General features: G+C 41.2%; 1 protein-coding gene across 7 annotated transcripts in view; it reads left to right on the top strand.

Annotated features, from left to right (window-relative positions):
* Positions 1–24,297, top strand: part of LOC108438364 (tight junction protein ZO-2) — a 143,009-nt gene that overhangs the window by 57,616 nt on the left and 61,096 nt on the right. Inside the window, exon 1 of one of the 7 annotated variants that reach the window (XM_017716127.2) lies at positions 2,306–2,527. The exons of the other annotated variants lie outside the window; for them this stretch is intronic. Coding sequence (XP_017571616.1) covers positions 2,471–2,527 — 57 coding nt within the window. The 5' untranslated portion in view covers positions 2,306–2,470. Of the gene's footprint in view, positions 1–2,305; positions 2,528–24,297 lie in introns of those variants that run through there. 7 annotated transcript variants of the gene reach the window in all.

Below are 24,297 nucleotides of genomic sequence, written 5' to 3'. Positions count from 1 at the left end.
CTCAGACCGCGGTCTGCCTAATTGGTGACCTCTGGTTGACAGTGTGAACTGTTGGGAAATGTAGTTTTAGTGACGGAAATCAGACACAGGCATAAAGAGAGTGATTTAAACAGTTGTTGCAATTTTGCAACAGTGAGTCTCAGAAGGTTAAATGATAATCAGATACTGTAAGCATGTAATTATGTTAAATCCTCGTCATGAGATTTGAGCACAACTTGAATATGAGGCAATCTAAAACTAATTTTATTTATTTTAGAAGGATTTTATTTTTACTTCATTTTTCTTTTTACAGATTCCTACAAAATAGTTGAAACCTGTGAATCTGTAGATTACTAGCATTATAATACAATAATTTTATACATTTATCTGCAGTAAAATTGCTTTATATTATTAAAAATCAGTGATTTGACTGTTGAGGGCCAGTGTAAATAATATTGCTATGTGTCCGATCGTTTCTATATGGCTCATGCGCTTGAAAAGATTATGTTTGGCCAGGTCACTGAACAGCTGTACACATACTAATTAGGAGCGGTTAGTGGAGGAGGAATAGAAGAGGTGAACAACAGGCATGAGAACGCGACCTATTTGCATGCATGGACACACACACACACACACACACACACACACACACACACACATACACACACACACACGCTTCCACCCACTGCGCTGTGGTGCTGTTACCCCTGAAAGCCACACAGAGGCACCACCCCTTTAACATTAACAGATGCTGATGATGGCCTCGTGTGTAAAGGAGGTTTATTGCCGATAAAAGGGCTGAGCTGACTGAGTTTGAGCGGGAGATGTTGTCATGGCTTGACTGGGTGTAGCTAGTCTGCTGATGATGAGCTATACCGTGATTCTGAGTAACGAGGTCAGTCTTGCCCTGTGGTCAGTGTATTGCTCATTTCCTCTAATGTTTAAAAAAAGAAATGTTTCATTTATTTTTTTTTATTTGTATTTATTTTAAGCATGCACGCACTTGGCCTAAGCTACCACCACACGTGACAAATATGAGGCAGTGTTTCGGTTCTCCATGTATGCTGTATGAGTGCATACATTTAAAGTGTTAACATATACAAGCAATAAAGCAAAATACAGGTGATTTATTTCTTAGTCAAGAAGCTTTTTTCTCCCAAGAAATGCTTTTTTGGCTCGAGTAGAATTTGGCTTACATGTAATTATGTTGAATGTTCAGCTTAAATCACTAAATAATCACAATATTAAGCATGAGACAGGCACCTGCATGGATTTAGCCAGTATTAATGTCATTTGACATTATATTGTGAAGGCATGAGGCCATACAGAAATGTAAATAAGCAGTATATTGTGAATATATATAACGTATATCCACCTCTGTCAAATATAGGACATCTTTGGACATATGGTCAGATTTTGATATGGGCAGACAGTAACAGTTAGTTATTTCAGCTATGGCATTTACCTTATGTGCCTCGCACTGTACAGAAAATGGGTCCTTTAACAGGATTTGTTCATGAGGACAACAGCAGCTTTTGTTTCGTCGAAGCTCCATACAATAGTCATCTGTAATTACAGTCCTCAGTGACGTAACTGTTAATGCTGGCTCGACAGGTGATGGCTTCATTTGCATTGTTGTAAAGCAGGATAGTACTGTAGCCGATGCTCTTTTGCAGCTCTGTTAGGTTCATTTATGGCTCTCAAACTATTCGACAAGATTAATTCTTAAAAATAAACAGTTTATATCACAAAGTTGATAGCAAAGGTCATTTAAATGTCAGTTTGTGGCTTTAACAGAACAACAGGTGTGGCCTCTGTAGAAGTTCCAAGCTGTTACTGGCTTATTGGATTCTGAAATCTGTCAGTGCATCATTCAGCTCTGAATTATACTCATTTAAGATCAACACTGAGCTAACACCAAAATATTCTTTCTGTTTGACACCATTTTTCAGTCAGGCAGTAAGGTCACTAGCCTGAATCTCCTGACAGCAGACAAGAGTTCTGTCTGTTATCCTGTAACTTTTGAGAAAACAGCTAAATCAATGTTTGCCAGCTGGGCGAATCCATTTTGAGGGGTGATATAGTTGAATTAGTAACCGAGTCAGAGTTAGCCATCAACATTCACAGTTTATAAATAATACTTTGACACACTTGGCCTTTAGGTGCACAAAGCAACGTATTATATTTCACTTTTTATTTGGTTATTTCACTAATATTGCCCTGCAGAAGAAAGAACCACCCCTCGCCTTTTCTGTTTGGTATGATCCTGGAGTGGGCTGGCTTGGTTGAAAGTGGCTCGCTGCAAAAAAATAATGTTTCTCAAGAAGGTTAGAGAGCAGCGAGAGAGGAGGGAGTAGCTAACAGGAGGCGCATTTTCTGAAGGAACGTTTGACAGCTCGCCATGCTTTATCTAAAAATATAAGGACTGTAAGAAAACCTTGACACTCGAGTTAATTCAAGCTGCAGTAGTTTTCCTGAAGAAGCGCGCAGGATGCCCGTCAGAGGAGGAGGAAGAGCCGCGTACGCGAGCAAACTCGGCAGTGCTGGAGTGAGTAATGTCAGAGGAATACAAGTTTACACGTGGCTTCAGATGTATTGACGTGGAGTTTCTCTCACAGTTTTGAGACATTTCCTAAAAATGGCTCGTATTTTAGCTGTGGAATGAATGGATAAAGTAATGTAAATGGGCTGTTTCAGAGTAGACAGTGATATGTTTACAGTGACTCACTCACCTGTTGAGTTTTTTTTTCCAGGTCTGTTTCGATACTGTCTAACTTTTAACCCTGTTTTACACTGTATAATATGTTCATTTCTTAATAAAACGCCATATTTCAGACATTATGAGAAGTATATTTAGGACATTGTTCTAAATTGTAAGTTGTATTCATAAAATTGTTCAAAAGTAACCTTACTTTCTTCAGCATAATGCAGCACACTTAAAGGTTATTCAAGGGTAATTTAGTAAAGGCCACCTATATATATATATATATATATATATATATATATATATAATCACTGTTTTTAGAGGAAAACCTCCTGTCTCCATTTTTGACCTTTTTGAGTTTTTGACATAATTTGAAAATGCCTATGGTGATATACATTGTGTGTAAATTTCATGATGAAAGGACCAACAGAAATGACCCAAATTTGCTTTGAAAAAAGTCTGGTTCCATAGACTTACATTAAAAGTAAAGTAGGTGTATATGTATGTATGTATATCTATATATGTATATGTGTGTATATGTATATATATATATGTATATACACACGCACACACACACACATATTCCTATATAGCACCAAAAAAGTTCTAACATTGTTACAAGCTTGACATTGCAACGGTAGAAGGACCCTCTTTCGTTCCTTATAGAAACATTTTCAAAATATATCCTATATAAAACCATATCCAACACATTCTGCCTCAGTCTGAAGAACTTTTTCACCAAGCAAAAAACATTTAGGCATGAAATGACTATATAGAACTCGTGGTACTAAATAGATCCATTGCCTTTAATAAAGAGCCCCTGAAAAGCCGTCTTTTTTTAAGTGCATGGGTATTTGCTCTTAGTTCACTATTGAGTGTGCTAAACGTTGCTAAACTTTCATTCACATGGGAAAGATCTACTTGGTGTGCTGTCATTTCAGCCTCTTAGGACTTTGCGTGTTTGGCTCACATGCAAATTTGTGAAAAGTGGGCTGATTTAAATATGACTAATATTAAAGGTCTGTGTTTCTGTCACTGAAGAATTAGATGCTGTTCATGCTTTAATTCCATCGCGTTTTTCAACCAGGCTTAGTTGACAGCTTCTTCATACTGTGGTGACGTAAACAATCAGGACCTCGTGTTTTAGCTCAGCCTGAGAGGTTCACATTTTCAACAGCTGAAGCAAATCAAAGTAGCCTGTATCATATAATAAATCTTCTAAGCGTCTGAGTGATCTTAAAATGTTTTATCGTGTTTTGCATAAGTTCACATGAGAGCCATTGGTCTTAACTATAAGTAAGGTTGGGCGGTATTGTAATATATCATTATCTTATTTCCTTATTAAATTATTTTGTCCTTTGCATATCGTGGATGCCATCAACACTGTGTCTGGATTAGTTTGTCAGTCTGGGGAAAAAAAACACAAAAACACAAAAAATATTTATATGCTATTCTGCTGGCAATGCTGTGCTCCTCCCAGATTGGGCAGCAAAATGACAAATTACCGTGGTAATAGCAGTAAAGTACATAACATAATGCCTGAATTAAAAGTCAGAGCTGTTGGGTTGGATTTTCCATTTTCCAATTTTTCCAACATACTAACTTCACATGTGAACTCAAAAAGAAGGTCTGGCTTGATGTTTAGGTCTCAAATGCAGAATTGACATTACACTGATGAAGATTTGATAACAATAGTACATAATTGACTCACATACATAGAAGACATGTCCTTCAAGTTCTCTTCGAATACTCTTTAAACATTCTTGCATTCATCAGATTCATCCTCTTGGGGAAGGGGTCCAAAGCACAATTAACTTTACAAGATATTCTTCCACATGTTGCATGCAATTACACCTTCCCACCAGAAAGGTCTCCAAATCTCCAAATATTGCATAGTGTAACTTAAAAAAAATTAAGATAATGTATCTGTGTGTGTGACAGAATTTTATATAAAACAGAGCACAATTAGTCCTGTTTAACTGAATTGACAGCAGCCATTGACCATGATTGTTTGCACAGATCTAATCTTTCTGATTTGATGATTCACATTCTCATGGGCAAGTGACTCATTTGTGGCATTAATGACCATATATGACCTGCATGTGCACATCCTAATCAGTAACATCACATGAAGCAATCATGTGCATTCTGAACAGCAACAAACGAACTAACCAGCAGAACAACGCAGTCAAAGCACTGCTACATATGCAAAAGCTTGAACCCCCCCAGTCATGTTTCGTTGATTTTCTAAGTAAAAGTAAGCAAAGACTACAGGGAACACTCTTAATAGATCATTTTCTGCTAATTTTAATGCGCAATTCTTGTTTTGCTCATTTTGAAGAACATAAAACATGTAAACAAAATGTATCATAACATTTTTACACCAATATGTGAAATTCAGCAAATTAACAGTATCTGTGCATTAAGATGTGCAGAAGTATGTTCTCTGTAGAGAGTAGATGTTTTAACTTATTTTCACCTGGAAATAAAGAAAAATTTTATTTGACCAGAAGCACTGAAACATTGGCATGTGACTGTGTTAATTAAGATTGTATGGTGATTATTTATAGTCATAATGGATTATAGTGTTTTTTTCCTACAAGTGTTTTGTTTTTATAATCGTGACTTGACCTGAACGAGGCTGTGTTGGCCGATGTTGCCTCATCCTAATAAACCTCTGGAATTGTGTAGGAGGGTGCTGTAATTGCATCAGAGTGTGTGGAGTGTGTGTGTACACCCCAGTGGACTCTCGTTGGGTTCAATATTGTCCGTCTGGCTTGGCACAGTGGGGAGCGGCTTAGGCGGAGGATTACAGTCCTCATTATTTAGCAGCACAGGGGCCTGGTGTAGATCTCTGAGTGAGATGGGTCAAGTAATCACACCAAGAAATCCAGCTGTATTCCCACACATCCCACAGAACAGCCATGCTGTTGCTGGAATGCCTTTACTTTCAGCTGTGTAGTGATGAGGGCCTTCAAAGACAGTGAGGAATCAGATCATAGAACTGTTTGAACTGTTTGAGTTTGTTGCTTTTCTTGAGTTATGCTGAACTTTATGCATAGTTGTAGGTATAAAGCCCTAAAATTTGCCAGGCGGGTTGCATTAAAAGGAACAAATCCTACAGGTTTTTTCAGGTACTTGATTTTTTTCCACTTGTGTGTGTATAATACTGGTATATGTAAATGAGCTCTGTTCTGATTGGCTGAAAAAGCAGTCAGGGCTTAAACACTCTTAGTGTGAGTGGGTGGGGCTGAACTGCTGTAGGCTGATTTGGTGTACATATTCATGTAATGCTTAGGTTCCCGTGATGTCACAAAAACAAAGAATTTAGATTGGCCTGTTTTTGCAAAGATGTGTTTTTTTTTTGCATATGGCTGTGTGTGTAATACTGCTCTGATTTCTCATTTGTGCTCATATCCTATGTCCCTATAGTTCTTATTACATGGACAACTGCGAGAGTGAACCTAGAACACTACTCCTACTCTTAGGAATGTGAGTTATGAGCAGCTGGCCAGGTTTAACCCCACAGACCTCCTGTGAGGAAGCACATGTAGAGTGAAGGTTCTAATTAGGCCTAATCTACAAAACAGCTGGAACAGTCACCCAATTTCCGCTACTCTTCCCAGTTATAGTTTAGCTTGTCTTTCCTGCTGTGGTCATATCTTTTTTAATTAGAAACGACTACTCTTTATTTGTTCCAGTGAGACATGTTCTGTTTCCAGCATGTGCACTACTGGCATTCTGCATGCTGTATCTGTGTTCACACTAAAAACACATTATAAGCACAGTTTGACTTTTAGTTGGTATGTAGTGAGTGCCTTGGCTGAGTGTTGAGAGGTAGAGGAGGTGTTGGGATCCTGTGGCCCAGCCATAGCATGTCTTATCACAGTTGGTTCATTCTGAACAGCACGCACCAGGCACAAGCATTCCTCTTTGAACTGCTCTAGCAGTCATGCAGAACAATGGGGCCACCACTCCCATCTACACCTCCAAAAGGATTGCTTCCTACTATGTCATATAAGGAAATTAGGACCCAAATCATATTGATTGGCCAGTAAGATATTTGGCTGACGTTACGGTCCCTCAAATTCAGCAGCACGGGCACAAACTCCTGCTGATAAAAGACCGAGATGTAGTGTCTTCGTTTTAGGATTCAAAGTAAATAATCTACTTTAAAGAAAAAGAAGGGAGTCCATAGGGTTTTCTGGGTCATCAGAGAGGCCTAATGATTTCTGTAAAACTAGAAAAAAAAACATGTAGGCAGCTATAGCCAAGCAAGCTCTCTCGTTGGTTAGGTCTTCAGGAGCATAACTGAAGACCTAAGGCATCAGATTACATAATAACATATTTAGGCACTGACAGCAGAATCAACCAGTAATATTGATAGTGGCACCAACTTGGGACCAAAGCACTGGTTAGGTGAAACTATGTTTGACAGTAGCTGTTAAAAAATTGAACCTGATCTGTTTTTTTTTTCTTGATTGTGATCATACTGATGGGTCTGTGAGAGGATAGTGCTCTTCTCGGCAGCTGGCAATTACCAGAGACTCTTTGTCTTTTTCTCTCTCCAACGGCAAGTTGCTGTGGCTATTTTTGTCTTTTAGGCCTTGTACATTACAAGTGTCAGCTTCCTTTATAGACCACGTGAGACTGTCTTCACTAATGCTGAAGTTCCTGCAGCCAGGTAAAGCTATGGAGATTGTGGGGAAAGTATGGACAGCTTTCATGATAACTGTGTTAGTGTAGTAGTAATCAGTTTACACAGTAAATGCCCATACTAGGTGAAAAAGTGATGTTTTTCTCCAAGTTTGTTCGGTCAGAGTTGTGTGACATAAGTTGTTATTTCCTCTGTGAGCATGACAAATCTGATTAGACTTATCTTCATGCCAACAGGATGAAAACAGTTTACAGACAGCTTCCCTTGCTGTTTGGTGTTCCCTCTGATCTCTGCCACGCCTGTGAGTTCAGAAGGGTCCCGGGCCAAGCCCATATCAAAATGTGCAATCAGAAACAAATGTTATCAAAGAGATAAACAGCGAGATATCTGGCATGCTTCAGACTAACCCCTCCTTTCAGCTAGTCCTCTTCTTCACATCTCCTCAGTTTTGTGTTTCTTGCAGAGAACAATGGAATTCTGGGAACTTTACAGAGGAACATCTCCCTTCATGACTCATTTAATCTGGGCGGTGATCTTGGTCCTTTTAATTTATAGCCGTGCTAATTTGACTTAATTGAAGGCAATTTATATTCAGCACACTCCAGTTATTTCACAATAACAAGAAGTTTGATAATGCTGGTGGGCATTTGTTTTAAGGGCAGTGGAGAGGTCTTTGTAATATTTTGATTTCCCCTGGGAAGTAGTTTAATTAGAGGAGGCTTTGACGTTTTGGCAGCATCGCATTCTTTGACAGAAGGGTGTCACATACTGTTGCTTTCTTTTGCTAATAATAAAACTGTTATCATTATCCAAAAAGTTTGTACTCTTTACAGTTTTTACTTTTACTATAATGGCTGTGTGTTTCAATGAAGTGATTTTTCATTATGGCAGCATTGTTGACTGTGCTGCATTGTATTGACCCTTGCAAAATTCTGTACGAAGTGTAACTTCCTGCAGAGCGTCGTAGGAACAATAGACGGATCCCAAACAGTTGATAGCATAGCAGATAGTCAAGCAGCCCTGCCTGAAGGAGTAGCCATCGCCCATCGTGTTAGAAATTTTAGTCGTTTCTCTGACTGCATTTTATTGCTCTGATGAAAAGACAGTTATACTTCATTCATGGCATTATGATAGGATGTAAAACTCATTCTTTACTGTGTGGGGGGGGGGCACATTTTAAAAACATACAACTCATTATTCGTTTTAAAAAATAGAGCATAGAACCCATTCCATATTGTAAATAAATACATTTTAGAGCACATGTGTCAGGCTCTGGTCCTCTCGGGCCAAACCACTGCAGACTTCAACAGACTGCCTCATTAAACACACCTGATTCAGCTCATCAGCTAATTAACAAGGTTTTCATGAACTGAATTCAGACTGGTAAAGGGGAGGTAAATGTTAACCTTCAAAGCGCTTTGGCACAGAAGGTCCCCAGTTTGACATGACTGTTTTAGAGCATAGAAGTCATTTGTTGAAGGTGCGACGGCACATCACAGTACAAAGCACGGCTATACCTCGTAGAATGCATCACAATGAAAGTGCAAATTAACATCAAGCTCACACTCATTGTACACTCTAGTTATACAAGTTTAATAGAATAAACAGTTAAACACAGTTTAGTAACTTTATCACATTTATTCACCAACTCTTGTTTGCTGAGGTAACCGCTGTACCACTAGCATTTGTCATGGAGATTTTGTATTGATGGCCTTTCTTGATATAAATTGTAAGCATAAAACTGTATACAGTCCCCAAACTCTGGAATTCTCTTCCTCAATCCCTCAGGGACTGCTCTTCTCTTTCTTCTTTTAAATGTGACTTAAAGCCTTTTCTGTTTAATGCACATTTTTCTTCCTCCTCCTCTGTATAGTTTTTTTTTCTTGCTATTTGAAGTGACCTTGGGTTTGTGAAAGGCACTATATAAATGTAATTTATTATTATTATTATTATTATTTACCTCAGCAGTGAGTTTATCACAATATACATTAGAATAAAGTCATATTCATAATTTAAATAAACATAAAAACAATAAAAACTCAATCAATAAAAATAAAAAGTTACATCATGAGCTCAATTTAATGAAGCACTGATTGGTCAAACCAGGAGTTTCTTTCTAACTACATATAATACTGTTATATGGGGCTTCCTCGAAGAGAGGATTGAAAATAGTTAAACACACTAACATATACATGCACACTCACTGGCCACGTTATTAGGCTAGTAAAAGGTTGGACCTCCTTTTGCCTTCAGAACTGCCTTAATTCTTCATGGCATACTTTCAACAAGGTGTTGGAAACATTCCTCAGAGATTTTGGTCCATATTGACATGATAGCATCACGCAGTTGCTGCAGATTTGTCGGCTGCTCATCTATGATGCGAATCTCCAGTTCCACCATGTCCCAAAGATGGGATTGAGATCTGATGGATTGAGATCTGGTGACTGTGGAGGCCATTGGAGTACAGTGAACTCATTGTCATGTTCAAGAAACCAGCTTAAGATGATATGAGCTTTGTGACATGGTGCATTATCCTGCTGGAAGTAGCCATCAGAAGATGGGTACACTGTGGTTATAAAGGGATGGATATCCATCCATCCATCCATCCATTATCTTCCGCTTGTCCGCTTCTCACCCTATCTCTAAGGGAGAGTCCAGACACCCTGCGGAGGAAACTCATTTCGGCCGCTTGTATTCGCGATCTTATTCTTTCGGTCATTACCCAAAGCTCATGACCATAGGTGAGGGTGGGAACGTAGATCGACCGGTAAATCGAGAGCCTTGCCTTATGGCTCAGCTCTTTCTTTACCACAACAGACCGGTAAAGAGCCCGCATCACTGCTGACCCAGCACCAATCCGCCTGTCAATCTCCCGCTCCCTTGTACCATCACTCGTGAACAAGACCCCGAGATACTTGAACTCCTCCACTTGAGGCAAGAGCCTATCCCCGACCCAGAGAGGGCTCTCCACCCTTTTCCGCCTGAGAACCATGGTCTCGGATTTAGAGGTACTGATTCTCATCCCAGCCGCTTCACACTCGGCTGCAAACCGATCCAGCGAAAGCTGAAGTTCGCGGCCTGATGTCCCCAATAGGACCACATCATCTGCAAACAGCAGTGATGTGACCCTGAGGTCACCAAACCGGACACCCTCCATCCCTTGACTGCGCCTAGAAATTCTATCCATAAAAATTATGAATAGAATCGGTGACAAAGGGCAGCCCTGACGGAGTCCAACTCTCACTGGGAACGAGTCTGACTTACTGCCGGCTATGCGAACCAAACTCCAGCTTTGTTTGTACAGGGCCTGAATGGCTCGTAGCAAAGAGCCATGTACCCCGTACTCCCGAAGCACCTCCCACAGAATACCCCGGGGAACACAGTCGAATGCCTTCTCCAGATCCACAAAGCACATGTGGACTGGTTGGGCAAACTCCCATGAACCCTCCAGAATCCTGGAGAGGGTGAAGAGTTGGTCCAGTGTTCCACGACCAGGCCGGAACCCGCACTGTTCCTCCTGGATCCGAGGTTCGACTATAAGCCGGACTCTCTTCTCCAGTACCCCTGCATAGACCTTGCCAGGGAGGCTGAGGAGTGTGATCCCCCTGTAGTTGGAACACACCCTCCGGTCCCCTTTTTTAAAAAGAGCCACCACCACCCCAGTCTGCCAATCCAGTGGCACCGCCCCCGATGTCCACGCAATGTTGAAAAGGCGTGTCAGCCAAGACAGCCCCACAACATCCAGAGCCTTGAGGAACTCGGGGCGGATCTCATCCACCCCTGGAGCCTTGCCACCAAGGAGCTTCTTAACTACCTTAGCGACTTCAGCCTCAGTAATGGACAAGCCTATTCCCATGTCCCCAGACTCAGCCTCCTCACTGGAGAACGTGTTGGTGGGATTGAGAAGGTCCTCAAAGTATTCCTTCCACCGCCCAATGACGTCTTCAGTCGAAGTCAGCAGCACACCATCTCCACTATATACAGTGCTAGTGGCACACTGCTTTCCCCTTCTGAGTCGCCTGACGGTTTGCCAGAATCTTTTCGGAGCCGACTTAAAGTCAGTTTCCAAGGCCTCACCAAACTCCTTCCATACACGGGTTTTTGCCTTGGCAACAACTGAAGCCGCAGATCGCTTGGCCTGTCGATACCTGCCAGCTGCCTCTGGTGTCCCACAGGCCAACCATGCCTGGTAGGACTCCTTCTTCAGCTTGACGGCATCTCTCACCTGGGGTGTCCACCACCGGGTTCGAGGATTACCGCCCCGACAGGCACCAACTACCTTACGGCCACAGCTACAGTCAGCCGCTTCAGCAATGGAGGAACGGAACATGGCCCATTCTGAGTCAATGTCCCCCACCTCCCCCGATATCTGGTCAAAGTTCTGACGGAGGTGTGAGTTGAAGATCAATCTGACAGGTTCTTCTGCTAGACGTTCCCAGCAAACCCTCACTATGCGTTTGGGCTTGCCTGGTCTGACCGGCATCTTCCCCCACCACCTGATCCAACTCACCACCAGGTGGTGATCAGTTGACAGCTCAGCTCCTCTCTTTACCCGAGTGTCCAAAACACATGGCCGCAAGTCCGATGACACGACTACAAAGTCAATCATTGAACTGTGGCCTAGGGTGTCCTGGTGCCATGTGCACTTATGGACATCCTTGTGTTCAAACATGGTGTTCGTGATGGACAAACTGTGGTTTGCGCAGAAGTCCAAAAACTGAACACCACTCGGGTTCAGATCAGAGAGGCCATTCCTCCCAATCACACCCCTCCAGGTCTCACTGTCATTGCCCATGTGAGCGTTGAAGTCCCCCAGTAGGACAATAGAGTCTCCAGGAGGAGCCCTTTCAAGCACCCTTCCCAAGGACTCTTAAGAAGGCTGGGTACTCTGAACTGCTGTTCGGTGCATAAGCACAGACAACAGTCAGGACCCGTTCCCCAACCCGAAGGCGTAGGGAAGCTACCCTCTCGTCCACCGGAGAAAACCCCAACATACAGGCACCGAGTCGAGGGGCTATGAGAAAGCCCACACCTGCCCGCCGCCTCTCACCATGGGCAACTCCAGAAAAGAATAAAGTCCAGCCCCTCTCAAGGAGATTGGACCCAGAGCCCAAGCTGTGTGTTGAGGTGAGCCCGACTATATCTAGCCGGTATCTCTCAACCTCGCGCACCAACTCAGGCTCCTTCCCCGCCAGTGAGGTAATGTTCCAAGTTCCAAAAGCCAGTTTCAGCAACCGAGGATCAGAACGCCAAGGCCCACGCCTTCGGACACTGCCCGATCCACAACGCACCGAACCCCTACTACTGCCCCTCCCATTGGTGGTGGGTCGATGGGAGGGGGGACTCATGTAACTCCTTCGGGCTGGGCCCGGCCGGGCACCATGAGTAAATGCCCGGCCACCAGACGCTCGCTGGCGAGCCCCTCCCCCAGGCCTGGCTCCAGGGTGGGGCCCCGGTAACCCTGTTCCGGGCAGGGTACACAAGTCCTGTTTTTGTGTCTTCATAGGGGTTATTATGGATCACACTTTGTCTGACCTGTCACCTAGGACCAGTTTGCCATGGGAGACCCTACCAGGAGCTTTTGCTCCAGACAACATAGCTCCTAAGATCATTCAAGCACGCAAACCCCTCCACCACGATAAGGTGGTGATCCAAGGAGAGGGGGATGGATATGGTCAGCAATAATACTCAGGTAGGCTGCAGCATTTAAATGGTGCTCAATTGGTACTAAGGGGCCCAAAGTGTGCCAAGAAAATATCCCCCACACCATTACACCACCACCACCAGCCTGAACCGCTGATACAACGCAGGATGGATCCATGCTTTCATGTTGTTTACGCCAAATTCTGACCCGACCATCTGAACATCGCAGCTGAAATCGAGACTCGTCAGACCAGGCAACATTTTTCCAATCTTCTATTGTCCAATTTCGGTGAGCCTGTGCGAATTGTAGTCTTAGTTTCCTGTTCTTAGCTGACAGGAGTGGTACCCGGTGTGGTCTTCTGCTGCTGTAGCCCATCTCCTTCAAGATTCGACGTATTGTGCGTTCAGAGATGGTACTCTGCATTCCTTGGTTGTAACAAGTGGTTATTTGAGTTACTGTTGCCATTCTCCTCTGACTTCTCACATCAACAAGGCATTTTTGTCCACACAACTGCCGCCCACTGGATATTTTCTCTTTTGGACCGTTCTCTGTAAACCCTAGAGATGGTGATGCATGAAAATCCCAGTAGATCAGGAGTTTCTGAAATACTCAGACCAGCCCGTCTGGCACCGACAACCACGCCACGTTCAAAGTCACTTAAATCCCCTTTCTTCCCCGTTCTGATGCTCGGTCTGCACTTCAGCAAATTGTCTTGACCACCTCTACATGACTGAATGCACTGAATTGTGGCCATGTGATTAGCTATTTGTGTTAACAAGCAATTGAGCAGGTACCTAATAAAGTGGCCTGGGAGTGTGTGTGTGTGTGTGTGTGTGCTCATTATCAGCCAAATTATTAATTTGATATAATGATATAAATTATTAATTCTATACGTTTGGTTTATTTGAATATTAACACTTTTCTTAGCAAATAAACACCTACTACACAAATAAACAGATTTTGAAAATGTGTCTTGGGTGCCTAAGACTTTTGCCCAGTACTGTACATGGCCCTGGCACTATTTTCTTGACAACACAATGCTTAAGGAATTCCAAGTATGTGAATATGTCCAATAATTTCTCAATTACTGAGTGTGATCTCAGCCTGGCAGCTAGGAGGAGGAGGAGGATGAGGAGCGAGTCACTGGAAAATGAGGCATGGGGGAATGAATACAAGGTTGTTTATGCCAGCTCTTTGAGTCACTGCCACTCAATGCCATCCATTGTTCCGTAATAAAACCCCAACACAACCCGTCTCAGGCTGGGCTGGAACAGTGAATGTCTCTGAGAGGAGTATTGCTCTGTGGAGGAGGGAGAGTGTGGAACACTGCAGATTTATGAAGCTCCACCGTGCAAATTTCATCACCCATTTAATAGACTCACGTTTTGTGATTCACGGGAGCTCAAAGAGACACCAATCATTTCACTAACAAGGAGCAACCAGTTGAGACCACAGGGAGTCTCCAGGGAACATGCTTTGTTATAATGTCTTGAGTGAAAATAATTCAGCCGAGCTTTTCTGTAGATGTTCCTTACCTGTCTCACAGAGGAGGATGCCACAGTTCAAACTGGCAGAATCAACCTGAAATCAGCATCTTCTGACCTTATGTTAGCACCAAGCTAACAGCCTTGTACACTTTTTGATGCTGAGTTTAATACTACATAAGGCAGTTCTATCTTAAACACAAACATTTGAAGCTTTTAAGCTAACTGTTTAACATGATTAAAGCTACACTATGTCAGTTTTGGGGATTTGGAGACCTCTCTAGTGGAAATCTGCAATCGCATGAAACGGGTGGAAGAACATTTTTGAACATGAGTTGTGCTTTGGTCCCCTTCCCTGAGAAGATGAATCTGGTAATCGCAAGCTTAATGAAAAAATCCAGAGAACTATTTGGTGAAGGACGTGTCTCAGTTTTAGTAAAATCAGGACCCATCTGTTCCATATATCTTGTTTGACTTTGAATTGCATTTTGTAATGGGGGGAAATACATTATGATTTGCACTTCAGATTGATTTTAAGAAGATTATTATTAGATTTTACCTGAACTTCTGTTTTGGATCTTTTTTATATCAGTTTTGTGATTTGCCTCATAACTAGGCAAAATTTCTCTTTTCAGTTATTTATCTGTTAAGCTATGTTTTTGTGAATTGCTGCATCTCCTCCTATACTGGTCATCTTTTAATGTTTTGAGGTCAACAAACATTCTGGTTTGTAAATAACTAGTGCTGCATTCTGTCAGAATTTTCCACCAAAACACAGCAGTCTCACTAATTTCTCACTCTGCACACTCACACTTTCTCACTAATGTAATGCTCTGAGGTTCATAACTGCACTAAGAAACAGTTCCTCTGTACTCTCTTCAAACTGATGTTACCCCACCCCCACCCCAGCCCACTGGGCCTTAAGCTGCCACCACTCACTAAGATCCCGTTCGGATTGCTGCTTTATTTACCAACACTTGGCCAAGCCCTTTGAAAGAGTGTCTGTTTGAGATGAATGCGAAGACCTTACACTAACTTTTGTCTTTTGTATGAGTATGACACTGTATGAGTTTCTGTCTATAAAAATAGACAAAAGAACAGACAAAATTCAGACTCTTTTATGTAGCCTCGTAGCTCCTGTGCCAAACTAAGGAAGTAAACTTCAGACACCAAACATGTCTGGGGTGACTGACTACATTTGAGGTAAGGGGGAAACTGTATGAATCCTTTAAGGCAGTAAGGGGTAATGGAAATGCTTTTGGTACTCTGGTTTGACTTTATTGTGTGAGCCAGTTATTGTCCTGTATCGCCCTGCAGGCTATCGGTTAGTGTATGGGTTAGCAGGTTTCAGCAGGCTCCAGTGTCCAGCATATTACCTTACAGTACACAGTGGATAGCCGTCACCTGATTGGCTGATAGGCAGCACAGTGGGCAGAAACAAATACTCTATTCGTCTTCAGAGCTGCCCTGTTTTATCACAGTCCAGTGCATTGTGGGAGTAATACAGGTGAAGGTGGGATCTGTCACCTTTCATCCTCTGTTGTTTTGAATTAATGAGCTTTTATCAACACATCCAAAAAAAGCTGCGGATTATTGATGGCTTGTGAAGCAGCAGGATGAGATGTTGATGCGATGGCTGTTAGTTTTGCGCTGCAGGTAAGCTCAGTAGGGCCTGCGGAGCGATTATTAACTTGCACCTGATACCTAAAGGAAAAACACATGCCACCTGAACTCGCTCTCTCCTCTATGTTTGAGAGAGGTGCAGGAGAGTAATGGCTTTTTCATGGCTGGACTTTAATCCTGAAATGGTGTTCCACCTGGGCACACACAGGCACCGAAACCGTGCAGGGTGTTACTCGAGTTACTGAAGTATCAAGATGCAAACTGGGTTATGTAAATAGACCTGCAGTGGAGGCTGACTGGTGTTTTATGTGATCAGGTGCGTTTTTAGAATTCAATCTTCTTGATTTTATGTTTTTTGCCTGTTTTGTCAGGTGTAGGACTGTCCGTATCGATTTTAGTAAGTTAGTGATTTGAGGAATTGAGTGATCTACACTTTATTCTGATGATCAGGATTTTTGTGAACTATAACAGTTGACTTGGATGAACAATAACAAATCATTTCAAAGATTCCAATATACTTTTTTTAAAGAAATATGGGCTAGGCCTATCACAGTCATGACATTTAGCTGATTAGTTGCCATATAAATAAAGTAATTGCTATTAAAACTTACATTTTTGTGCTTTTTTTGTTTATTACTTTTTAGCTGTCTTGCTTCCTAGTTCTTGTTGCTTAGTAGCTCCCAACTCATTGCTGACCTCAAAAGATGTTAGAACACTGTCAGAAATTAGACATTTTCTTGCTTACTAAGACTCATGGTGTCTCAGTAAACACATTTTCTCATTTATTTTATTTACATGTATTTGCCTCAACCCAATGGATGAAAAAGGACCCATTCACATTCTGTTTGTTGCAAAAACTGTGTTTTGAAAGCTGAAAACTGGAAAATGATTCCAGCCAGCTTAAATAATTAGTTTGCTAAAATAATTGGAATTAGGCACTTCCGTCATAACTGCTTCTAAGCTTTTACAAAAACAAAACAGAATTCTGTATGGCAAAAATGCATATGAATGGGTGTCTGTGAGCCTCAACAGGGACAGCAGGATTTAACATATGCAGACTGAGAACTATTTAGTGCTGGTTCAATGAGAAAGTTCATTTTTCTTAATTATTTTGTTTAATCAAATAATCGAGTCAATAATCGAATCAAGAAGTATTTTTGAGAACAAAAACTGTGCTGGTTTGATTCTGTTACTACTCTGGAGTCATTCTGAGTGGGAGATTTAGTTTAGACTCTTATGGGCATGTTGGAATGTGAGAGATACAAACACAGTAGTTTGTGTGTATTATTACATTTTTTTCTTCTTTTCTAAGGAATTTAGCTGGAAAGAGAGCTTTTCTTGGTTACTTTGCTTTTTGTTGTCTAACAGCTGTAATTACCAGATGCTATACAAACAAAACCAAACAGCAATAAAAAACAAGCTTACTTCTGTCATATAATGTTATAATCTGTCACGGGTGCTGAATGGACACTACAGCTAAATTATAGCAGCAATAAAAGGCACATGTTACAAATATGATAAACTAAATGTAATAAAGTATAGATAAAATACGTGCCAAAATGTTATTGTCCTAGATTGTCTATTGGAAGAGCTGGTTGAGCGGAACGTCAGGCATGAAGTGACTGGTGGGAACAAAAAGGTTCAAATGTATGGAAAGCGTGTGAAGCCTGTGGTGGTATATAACCCTGGGAATGTATGTGTGTGAATGCATGCCTGTCTGTGCGTCACGCATGGCTTCCTCATGTCACTGTTTGTAAGAGGAACATCCCTGGACATCCTCTGCTTTCTCTTATCTGTATGTGAAAGCAGTAATGCTATTGTTTCATTGCCATTGTTTTGAGTTCAAGCCCTGACCCATTTCTCAGTGTGGGGAGTTATTTTAGTGAAGGCACGACTAATGATGTATTGATGTGGCAGCCATTGGATCAGCATAATTAGACTATGCGACAGGTCACATGACCAGCGTCTGCCTGGCCCCTTGGCTCTTGACAAGAACTCGGATGGGAAGCATGTTTGCGACCTGTGTAAAGAGGCCTACTTAACTTGCACATGCTTGCCTAGAGGAGATACTGAAATAATTGGCTGTATGCACAAAAAAAAAAGCTTAAGCTATTAAAAAAACTAAAAATTTGTATTTATTTTGTTTTATTTATTTTATTTTTTATTTATTTTGCATGTTTTGAAAGTGACAGCTGCCCTTTCTGAACATTTCACGACAGGAGGGGCCATATAAATGGTCCAAAACAACAGTAGCATCTTACTTATTTAACGTACATTAAAATTCAGAATGTTTTGTGTTACTCTTACAAAGTTACCATTCCTGAGATACAAAGTTTCCTTATGACAGTGATGATATAATTATAATATTATGTCCTAGGATGTCCTCAGTGCAAACCTAAGGCCTCTTTGGTTTCAGGCCCTCGTGTAGGCCGTATATTTTTCTGTCTGGATGTAATGAATACACACGCATGTCTTACACATTTGCCCTGTGAAAGGAGGGAATCCGTGCAGTAACGGTGAGGCTGTGACAGGACCACTCCCAGAAAGAGTAACAGCAGCCTTCACCACAACCCTGAACTGGCCTGGAATGCCCTAAAAATACCGCCACTCCTCCAGCTCCAGCACTCCCCAGTGCTTCTCCGTTTTCATCATAGTTACTGCTCCTCAATCTTCTGTCTCTCACTTTGCACACACCGAGGTCTGTGTGCAGCTGGGCTGAGTGTTCTTTTGCCCCCAAAGAGTGATGTGTGAGCTTCAGCATACGGTCTTGATGGTTTTACCTGAGTCATTGTGTTTGTTTAGTGTAGACATTTGAGCTGTTTATAGTAGAATTTGAGAAGAGTTGGAGTGCTTTAGCAGCTTTAACCCCCGGTGTCCACAGCGTCAATGATTGTGTTACTAGTGGAAATTATGTTAGTCATTGTGCTAAATTTCACAATTTCCTGAGCACATCGCATTTATCAGCATCAGTAAAATTAATAAAGATTGAGACCAGCGGTCTCAATGCAGTTCATTGCATAATTTGGAATAAAGTCTTGTCACATTAACTTAGGCTGACAATTAAGTGTATTATTCATAAAAGTTATTCTCTTTCTTACCAATTATTTTGTTTCAAAAGCCAGGCTTTCCCCATTGTCAGAGAAACTGGTGTGTTTTAGACTTTAACATGGCCAAGAACTGCCTACTTTGACAGGAGAGGCTTTCTGACTGGCACGCAAATAACCAACTACAGACTTGTTTTGGCATGATATATAGAGGTGGGTGAATTTCCAAAATGGGGCTGCAGTGAAAACAGACCCACAAGAAAAATTATGTGTTCTCTTAAAAGCTATTAAGTGTTGGTTTTCAGTTTTGCTGGTGTGTCTGCTTCAACTTGTTAGCAAACCTTAGAAAAACTAAATGTTAATATGTATTTTGTATTGTGAAAATTTCTTCAGGTATTGCTATATTATATTTTTGCCCAATCGCCCTCCCACAATTATGGGTGTATCTCAATAAAGCCTAGTAAAAGCATCACTTAAATCAGAGGCCAAGTGGCTCTGCCCTGAGGCCAGCATTCAAATCAAACCTTTCTGTTGGTGCTTTTTATATTGCAATAGTAACAGTGTTGTACTTAAAAAAAAAAAAACTAGGGGAAGAAAACTGGAAAACTCTTTCCATAAATTTTACCTACTTTGCATTTTCCCGTTTTATCCCAGTGACTTCCTCCCATTACCATCTCAAAGCAGATATAGAAAGTAATTATCGGATATAGTGGCACTGCTATTTCAAGAGGCGGCAGGTGTGTGTGTATCGTTAACAGCTTTCTACATTAGAAACCTGTTTGCGATATCGTTCATTCACATAGCTGGAGAGCTGCTCTGACAGGCTGCCTAAGTAGTGTGTCATCTCTTTGATGGTGATCTATAGACGGCAGCATGAGTCGAGTGAGCAGTATCATTAGCAGAAGCAGGAGTGGATGTGGAACTCTGATACTTCGCCAGCAGCTGTTTATGGGAACGGTATTAATGTAGGGAGGGACATCTACACTAGTGCTGCCGGTCAGTGGATTAAAGGTGTCGGCGAACTCTTTTCTTCTGAATTAGGCATCTTATACTGATTGGAGATTGCTTAGTTTCTCTGGCAGAGCAGCTAAAAGTTTGGCGTTTATGTTGTGTATTATAGCTTTCTATTAGCTGCCACATTTTGGAGCATTTTGTAGGTTTACGCTAGCCCTTCTGTTGCTGGACAGTTTGTCAGACGATTTTAGCCTGTCCTTCTTTGGAGAAAGGTCCATTGTAGGTCCACCACTGACCAGATGTTATTTGAATGTGGACCATTCTTAGCACAGAAAATGCCACAAATAAGCAGGGATAGTGCAAAATATGCTAAAGTTATCCTGTTTAGGTGAATGATGAATCGCAGATTTTTCAACGGCTTTCAGTATAATGGAAGCTCAGCAGATCCTAGATCACCTCCAACTGTGTAGTTACAGCTACAGGCTGAAGTAGCCCACTTTGTCCCAGAGAGAGTAATAAGGAAGGAACCGCCAGTCTGTTAGGGTTAGCTTTTAGCCTTGCCTGCTTAATCTGTGATTTCAGAGGAGGACCGACTTGTATTGATAGCATGACTGACTGTTTTATATACTATTCCAGCAGTGTCTGACAGTGCTGACCTAGACATGAGTTTATAGAATGCATGTATGAAACAAATTATTTGAGAAATTTGTGCGTGAAAACAACATTTATTGAGGCAGTAATATGCCACAGTATGCCAACTTACAAAAATAGGTTTACTTAAGCTTAATCTATCTGTTTTCTTTAATATATACCTTATATAAGTTTAAATAAGTCTAAAGTATGTATTTGTAGCTTTTAATAAACAAGAAAAAAAGCCTGGAGTCGAGATGGGATGTGTTAAGTCAGTATAACTTGTCATTTCAATGGATATTTTTGTGGATTTTTATGGTACAGTTTTGTTCCTTGACTAAAGGTACTGAGTTGTACCACTGAGGGTACCACCACAGTGACAAAAGGGGTACTGCCCCAGTGACAGTTTCATGTTTAATCTCAGTTTAATTTAAAGTTATTTAATTTCAGCTGTTAGAGAAGAAAAGTGTCAGATCATTATTAGACATTAGCTTATTAGTCTGCACTTCATTCTGAGGAGCACACTTGAGCGTAATGTGTGGAGAAATATACCCAATAGATGTGATTAAATAGCTGTTTTATGTTAATGGTGGTTTGATTTTATTAGAAAATTTAATTCAAAAATCAAATTTCGCAAGGTGTCAAAGTGTCCCCAAACTTTTGACAGACACATTTGTATTATGTGTGTAGGCAGTAAATATTACTGAGAGTTTGAGGTTTATGAACTAGGACTAGAGCATACTGATGTTGTGCTTGTGGTGCTCAGCACTGGTGCCTGTAGTGCTTCTAAAGCGTGTTGGTATAGATGCGGTTAGGCAGGGCTGATCTGGGTCCAGTAGCTAGCGATAAAACTAAGCTGGCCCTCTGCGGCGCACTGCAATTTATTTCTCTTTGATGACTGAACAGCCCTCTTAATGAAGCAGCACCACAGAAGGGACCAAGCCTCAATTACAGCCCAACCAGTGGAGTGAAGCAGTAACTTTCATGAGAGCCTTTCATTTAGTTTTCCTAAATCAAGTGATGCAATATATATTTTTTACTTTCACAAGTAATGTTTTAAAAAGAAGTGTCATGGAATATTATTAACACTTTTTTAAAGTCCTCAGTCTGGACTGGCAGGATACTGGTAATTAATTGTGGATGAGTATCAGACTCACACACTTCTTCTGCATCATTTTTTAATTTGGGATGAAAAATATGTTTAATATTTCAGAATGGCAGGGAAGGCTTTTAATAAGACATGAATTTGGAGGTGGCTCATAACTTTTAATTGCCACTTTCGGGTAATTCCTGGTTAAACAGGGCTGTGATACTAATCACTGCAGTATTCTGTTGGTGTAAACTGCCCTTGTGTTAATCCTGTATGAAGTCTCAACATTTAAATTAATATTGACCTCAATTTTCAGGGATGATGCCATTGAATAATGGATGCCCTGACTAAATCTCTTCTCCCCCTAAGAAACACTGTTAGTTACCCCAGATACAGGAGGCTGCATTTAAAGACTGGACATGCAAGTTTTTTTATTACAGTTTAGGTTGCATGTGTAAGATGGCATAGATTCTATATTACATTATGTTTTTTTTGCATTGTTGTGCTTGAAATAAAGGTGGACACTTCACTGTATGTAAAGACAAACAGCAGTTTGTTATGATTGTAAATGATACTTCAGGCTCATACTTTGATAATGAGCAAATTTACGGGATGACCGAGAGCCACAATGAAACTTCCCATTTAAAAGCTACATTTGAATGAGGGGACACAACCACATCATAACAGCAGTGTGTAAAAAAAGAAAAAAAACTTATAGCAGGTGATCAGCTGGACTTCAGAGTGGAACTACTGATAGGTTAAAGGGTCAGACTAAGAAAATGTATTAATTGGGGGAAATCAATAGGTTTTGGTGTCAAAAAGAAACATACATGCAGACTCGTTGCTGTTCGACAAAATGTACGGTTTGGAATCGTCATTCGTGTGACTCGTGTAGATTTAATAACTTTAGTTTTGGGAAGGTGGCCAGTGTCTGGGAGAGTAAGCGAGAGAATCCCCCATCTTCTCTTAACACAGTGAAGAAGCAGTTCGCTGTTTTATTTGTTTGTCAACACACAGATATTGTATTTCATTTTTGTGAGCGAATCAGAACAAAGAAAACATTATTTAAACTTGAAAAGAGCAGCGACGCTTCCTTCTATCATATACAGAGCAGCTTTAAAATGGTGGGCAAAAAAGTTACCATGTCTAAATTATCATTGTAAGCAACCAGTAATGTCTGCTTTGTTAAATTTTCACCTAATTTGATGCAGAACCTGTGATTTCTAGAAAGGCCTTGATTTATAGTAAATGTGGGGAAAACAGTACAAATTTGGACACGTATTTGCATTTTAGTTGTTGAACTCGGTAAATTAAATAGGGGGACATTCGTGGGTTGGAGGTCAGAGTACGACCGGAAGGTCGCTGGGTTGATTCCCTAAGCCAACAGGGCATGACACGAAGTGCCGTTGAGCAAAGCACCTAACCCCTGGGTGCCGTAGATAGGGCTGCCTACTGTTCCGGGCAGTTGTGCTCCCTGTTTCGTAGTGTGTACATTCACTAGTGTGTGGGTGTTTCACTGCACGGATGGGTTAAATGCAGAGGTCAAAGAGGTCAGAGGTCAGTAGTTCTGAATTCTGATTTCTAATTCTACAGGTCCTAACCCTGAATAGAATGCAGGAGACCTTTCATGTTGAAAGAAATTCACATTTTACAGTTCTATCAAAACAGAAAACTGGATTTCCCTTAACAGTTGGCCTATATTTTCTGTTTCCTGGCAAACAGTTAACTGAGTACTTGAGTACCGATGCACATCCCTAGTTTAAAGCTACAAAAGACAGCAGAATGCTTCACCTGAACTGGTTTGAGTTAAAGAACAAACCAGGAAGAGTAAAAATTGTCAGTAATTAGTTATAATTGTTAGTAATTGAATATGGTCAGTTAGAGCGCTGTTATTGTTACTGTTTGCTATCCGGTGTCGACCAGAGGAGGACGGGTTCCCCTTTTGAGTCTTGTTTCCTCTCAAGGTTTCTTCCTCTTGCTCTTGGGGACTTTTCCTTTACCACTGTCACCACTGGTTTGCTCATGGGGGCTCAAACCTGGATTACTAGAGTTGTGTGTAGCGCAGAGAGATGAAGAGAGACAGAGAGAGAGAGAGAGAGCCCTGCCGACTGTGTCTAATGTGACCAGTGATCGAAATAAGACGACATACACATGATCCTTGTATATGCTAATGATTATTGTCTTTTCCAGATTGCATTACATGACATTAATCATTATATTTACCACCATTAAATCACAGTTGATGCTTCTGCCTAACTTCCATTAGCCAATCTCAAATTCTGTAGAAGAACTCTTTGTGTCTCTGGTTGGCAAAGGCCATCAGTCTCCACAGTTTCTTACAGTATCTTCTGGATGACAGCGAAGCCTTTATTTGGAGGCGTCCCTGTCGAGTGGACAAAACAAAGGCCATGATTGGGTGAATGTCATCTATTGTGCCAGCTTCAGTTTTTCTGCCAGTGTGAAGCCTTTTTCTATTTATAGGCCTCTC

The sequence above is a fragment of the Pygocentrus nattereri genome, chromosome 28, assembly GCF_015220715.1.
Source record: "Pygocentrus nattereri isolate fPygNat1 chromosome 28, fPygNat1.pri, whole genome shotgun sequence".
In the NCBI taxonomy this organism is placed as follows: domain Eukaryota; kingdom Metazoa; phylum Chordata; class Actinopteri; order Characiformes; family Serrasalmidae; genus Pygocentrus; species Pygocentrus nattereri.
The sequence above is the reverse complement of the archived record's forward strand: the minus strand, read 5'-3'. Positions and strand labels throughout refer to the sequence as shown.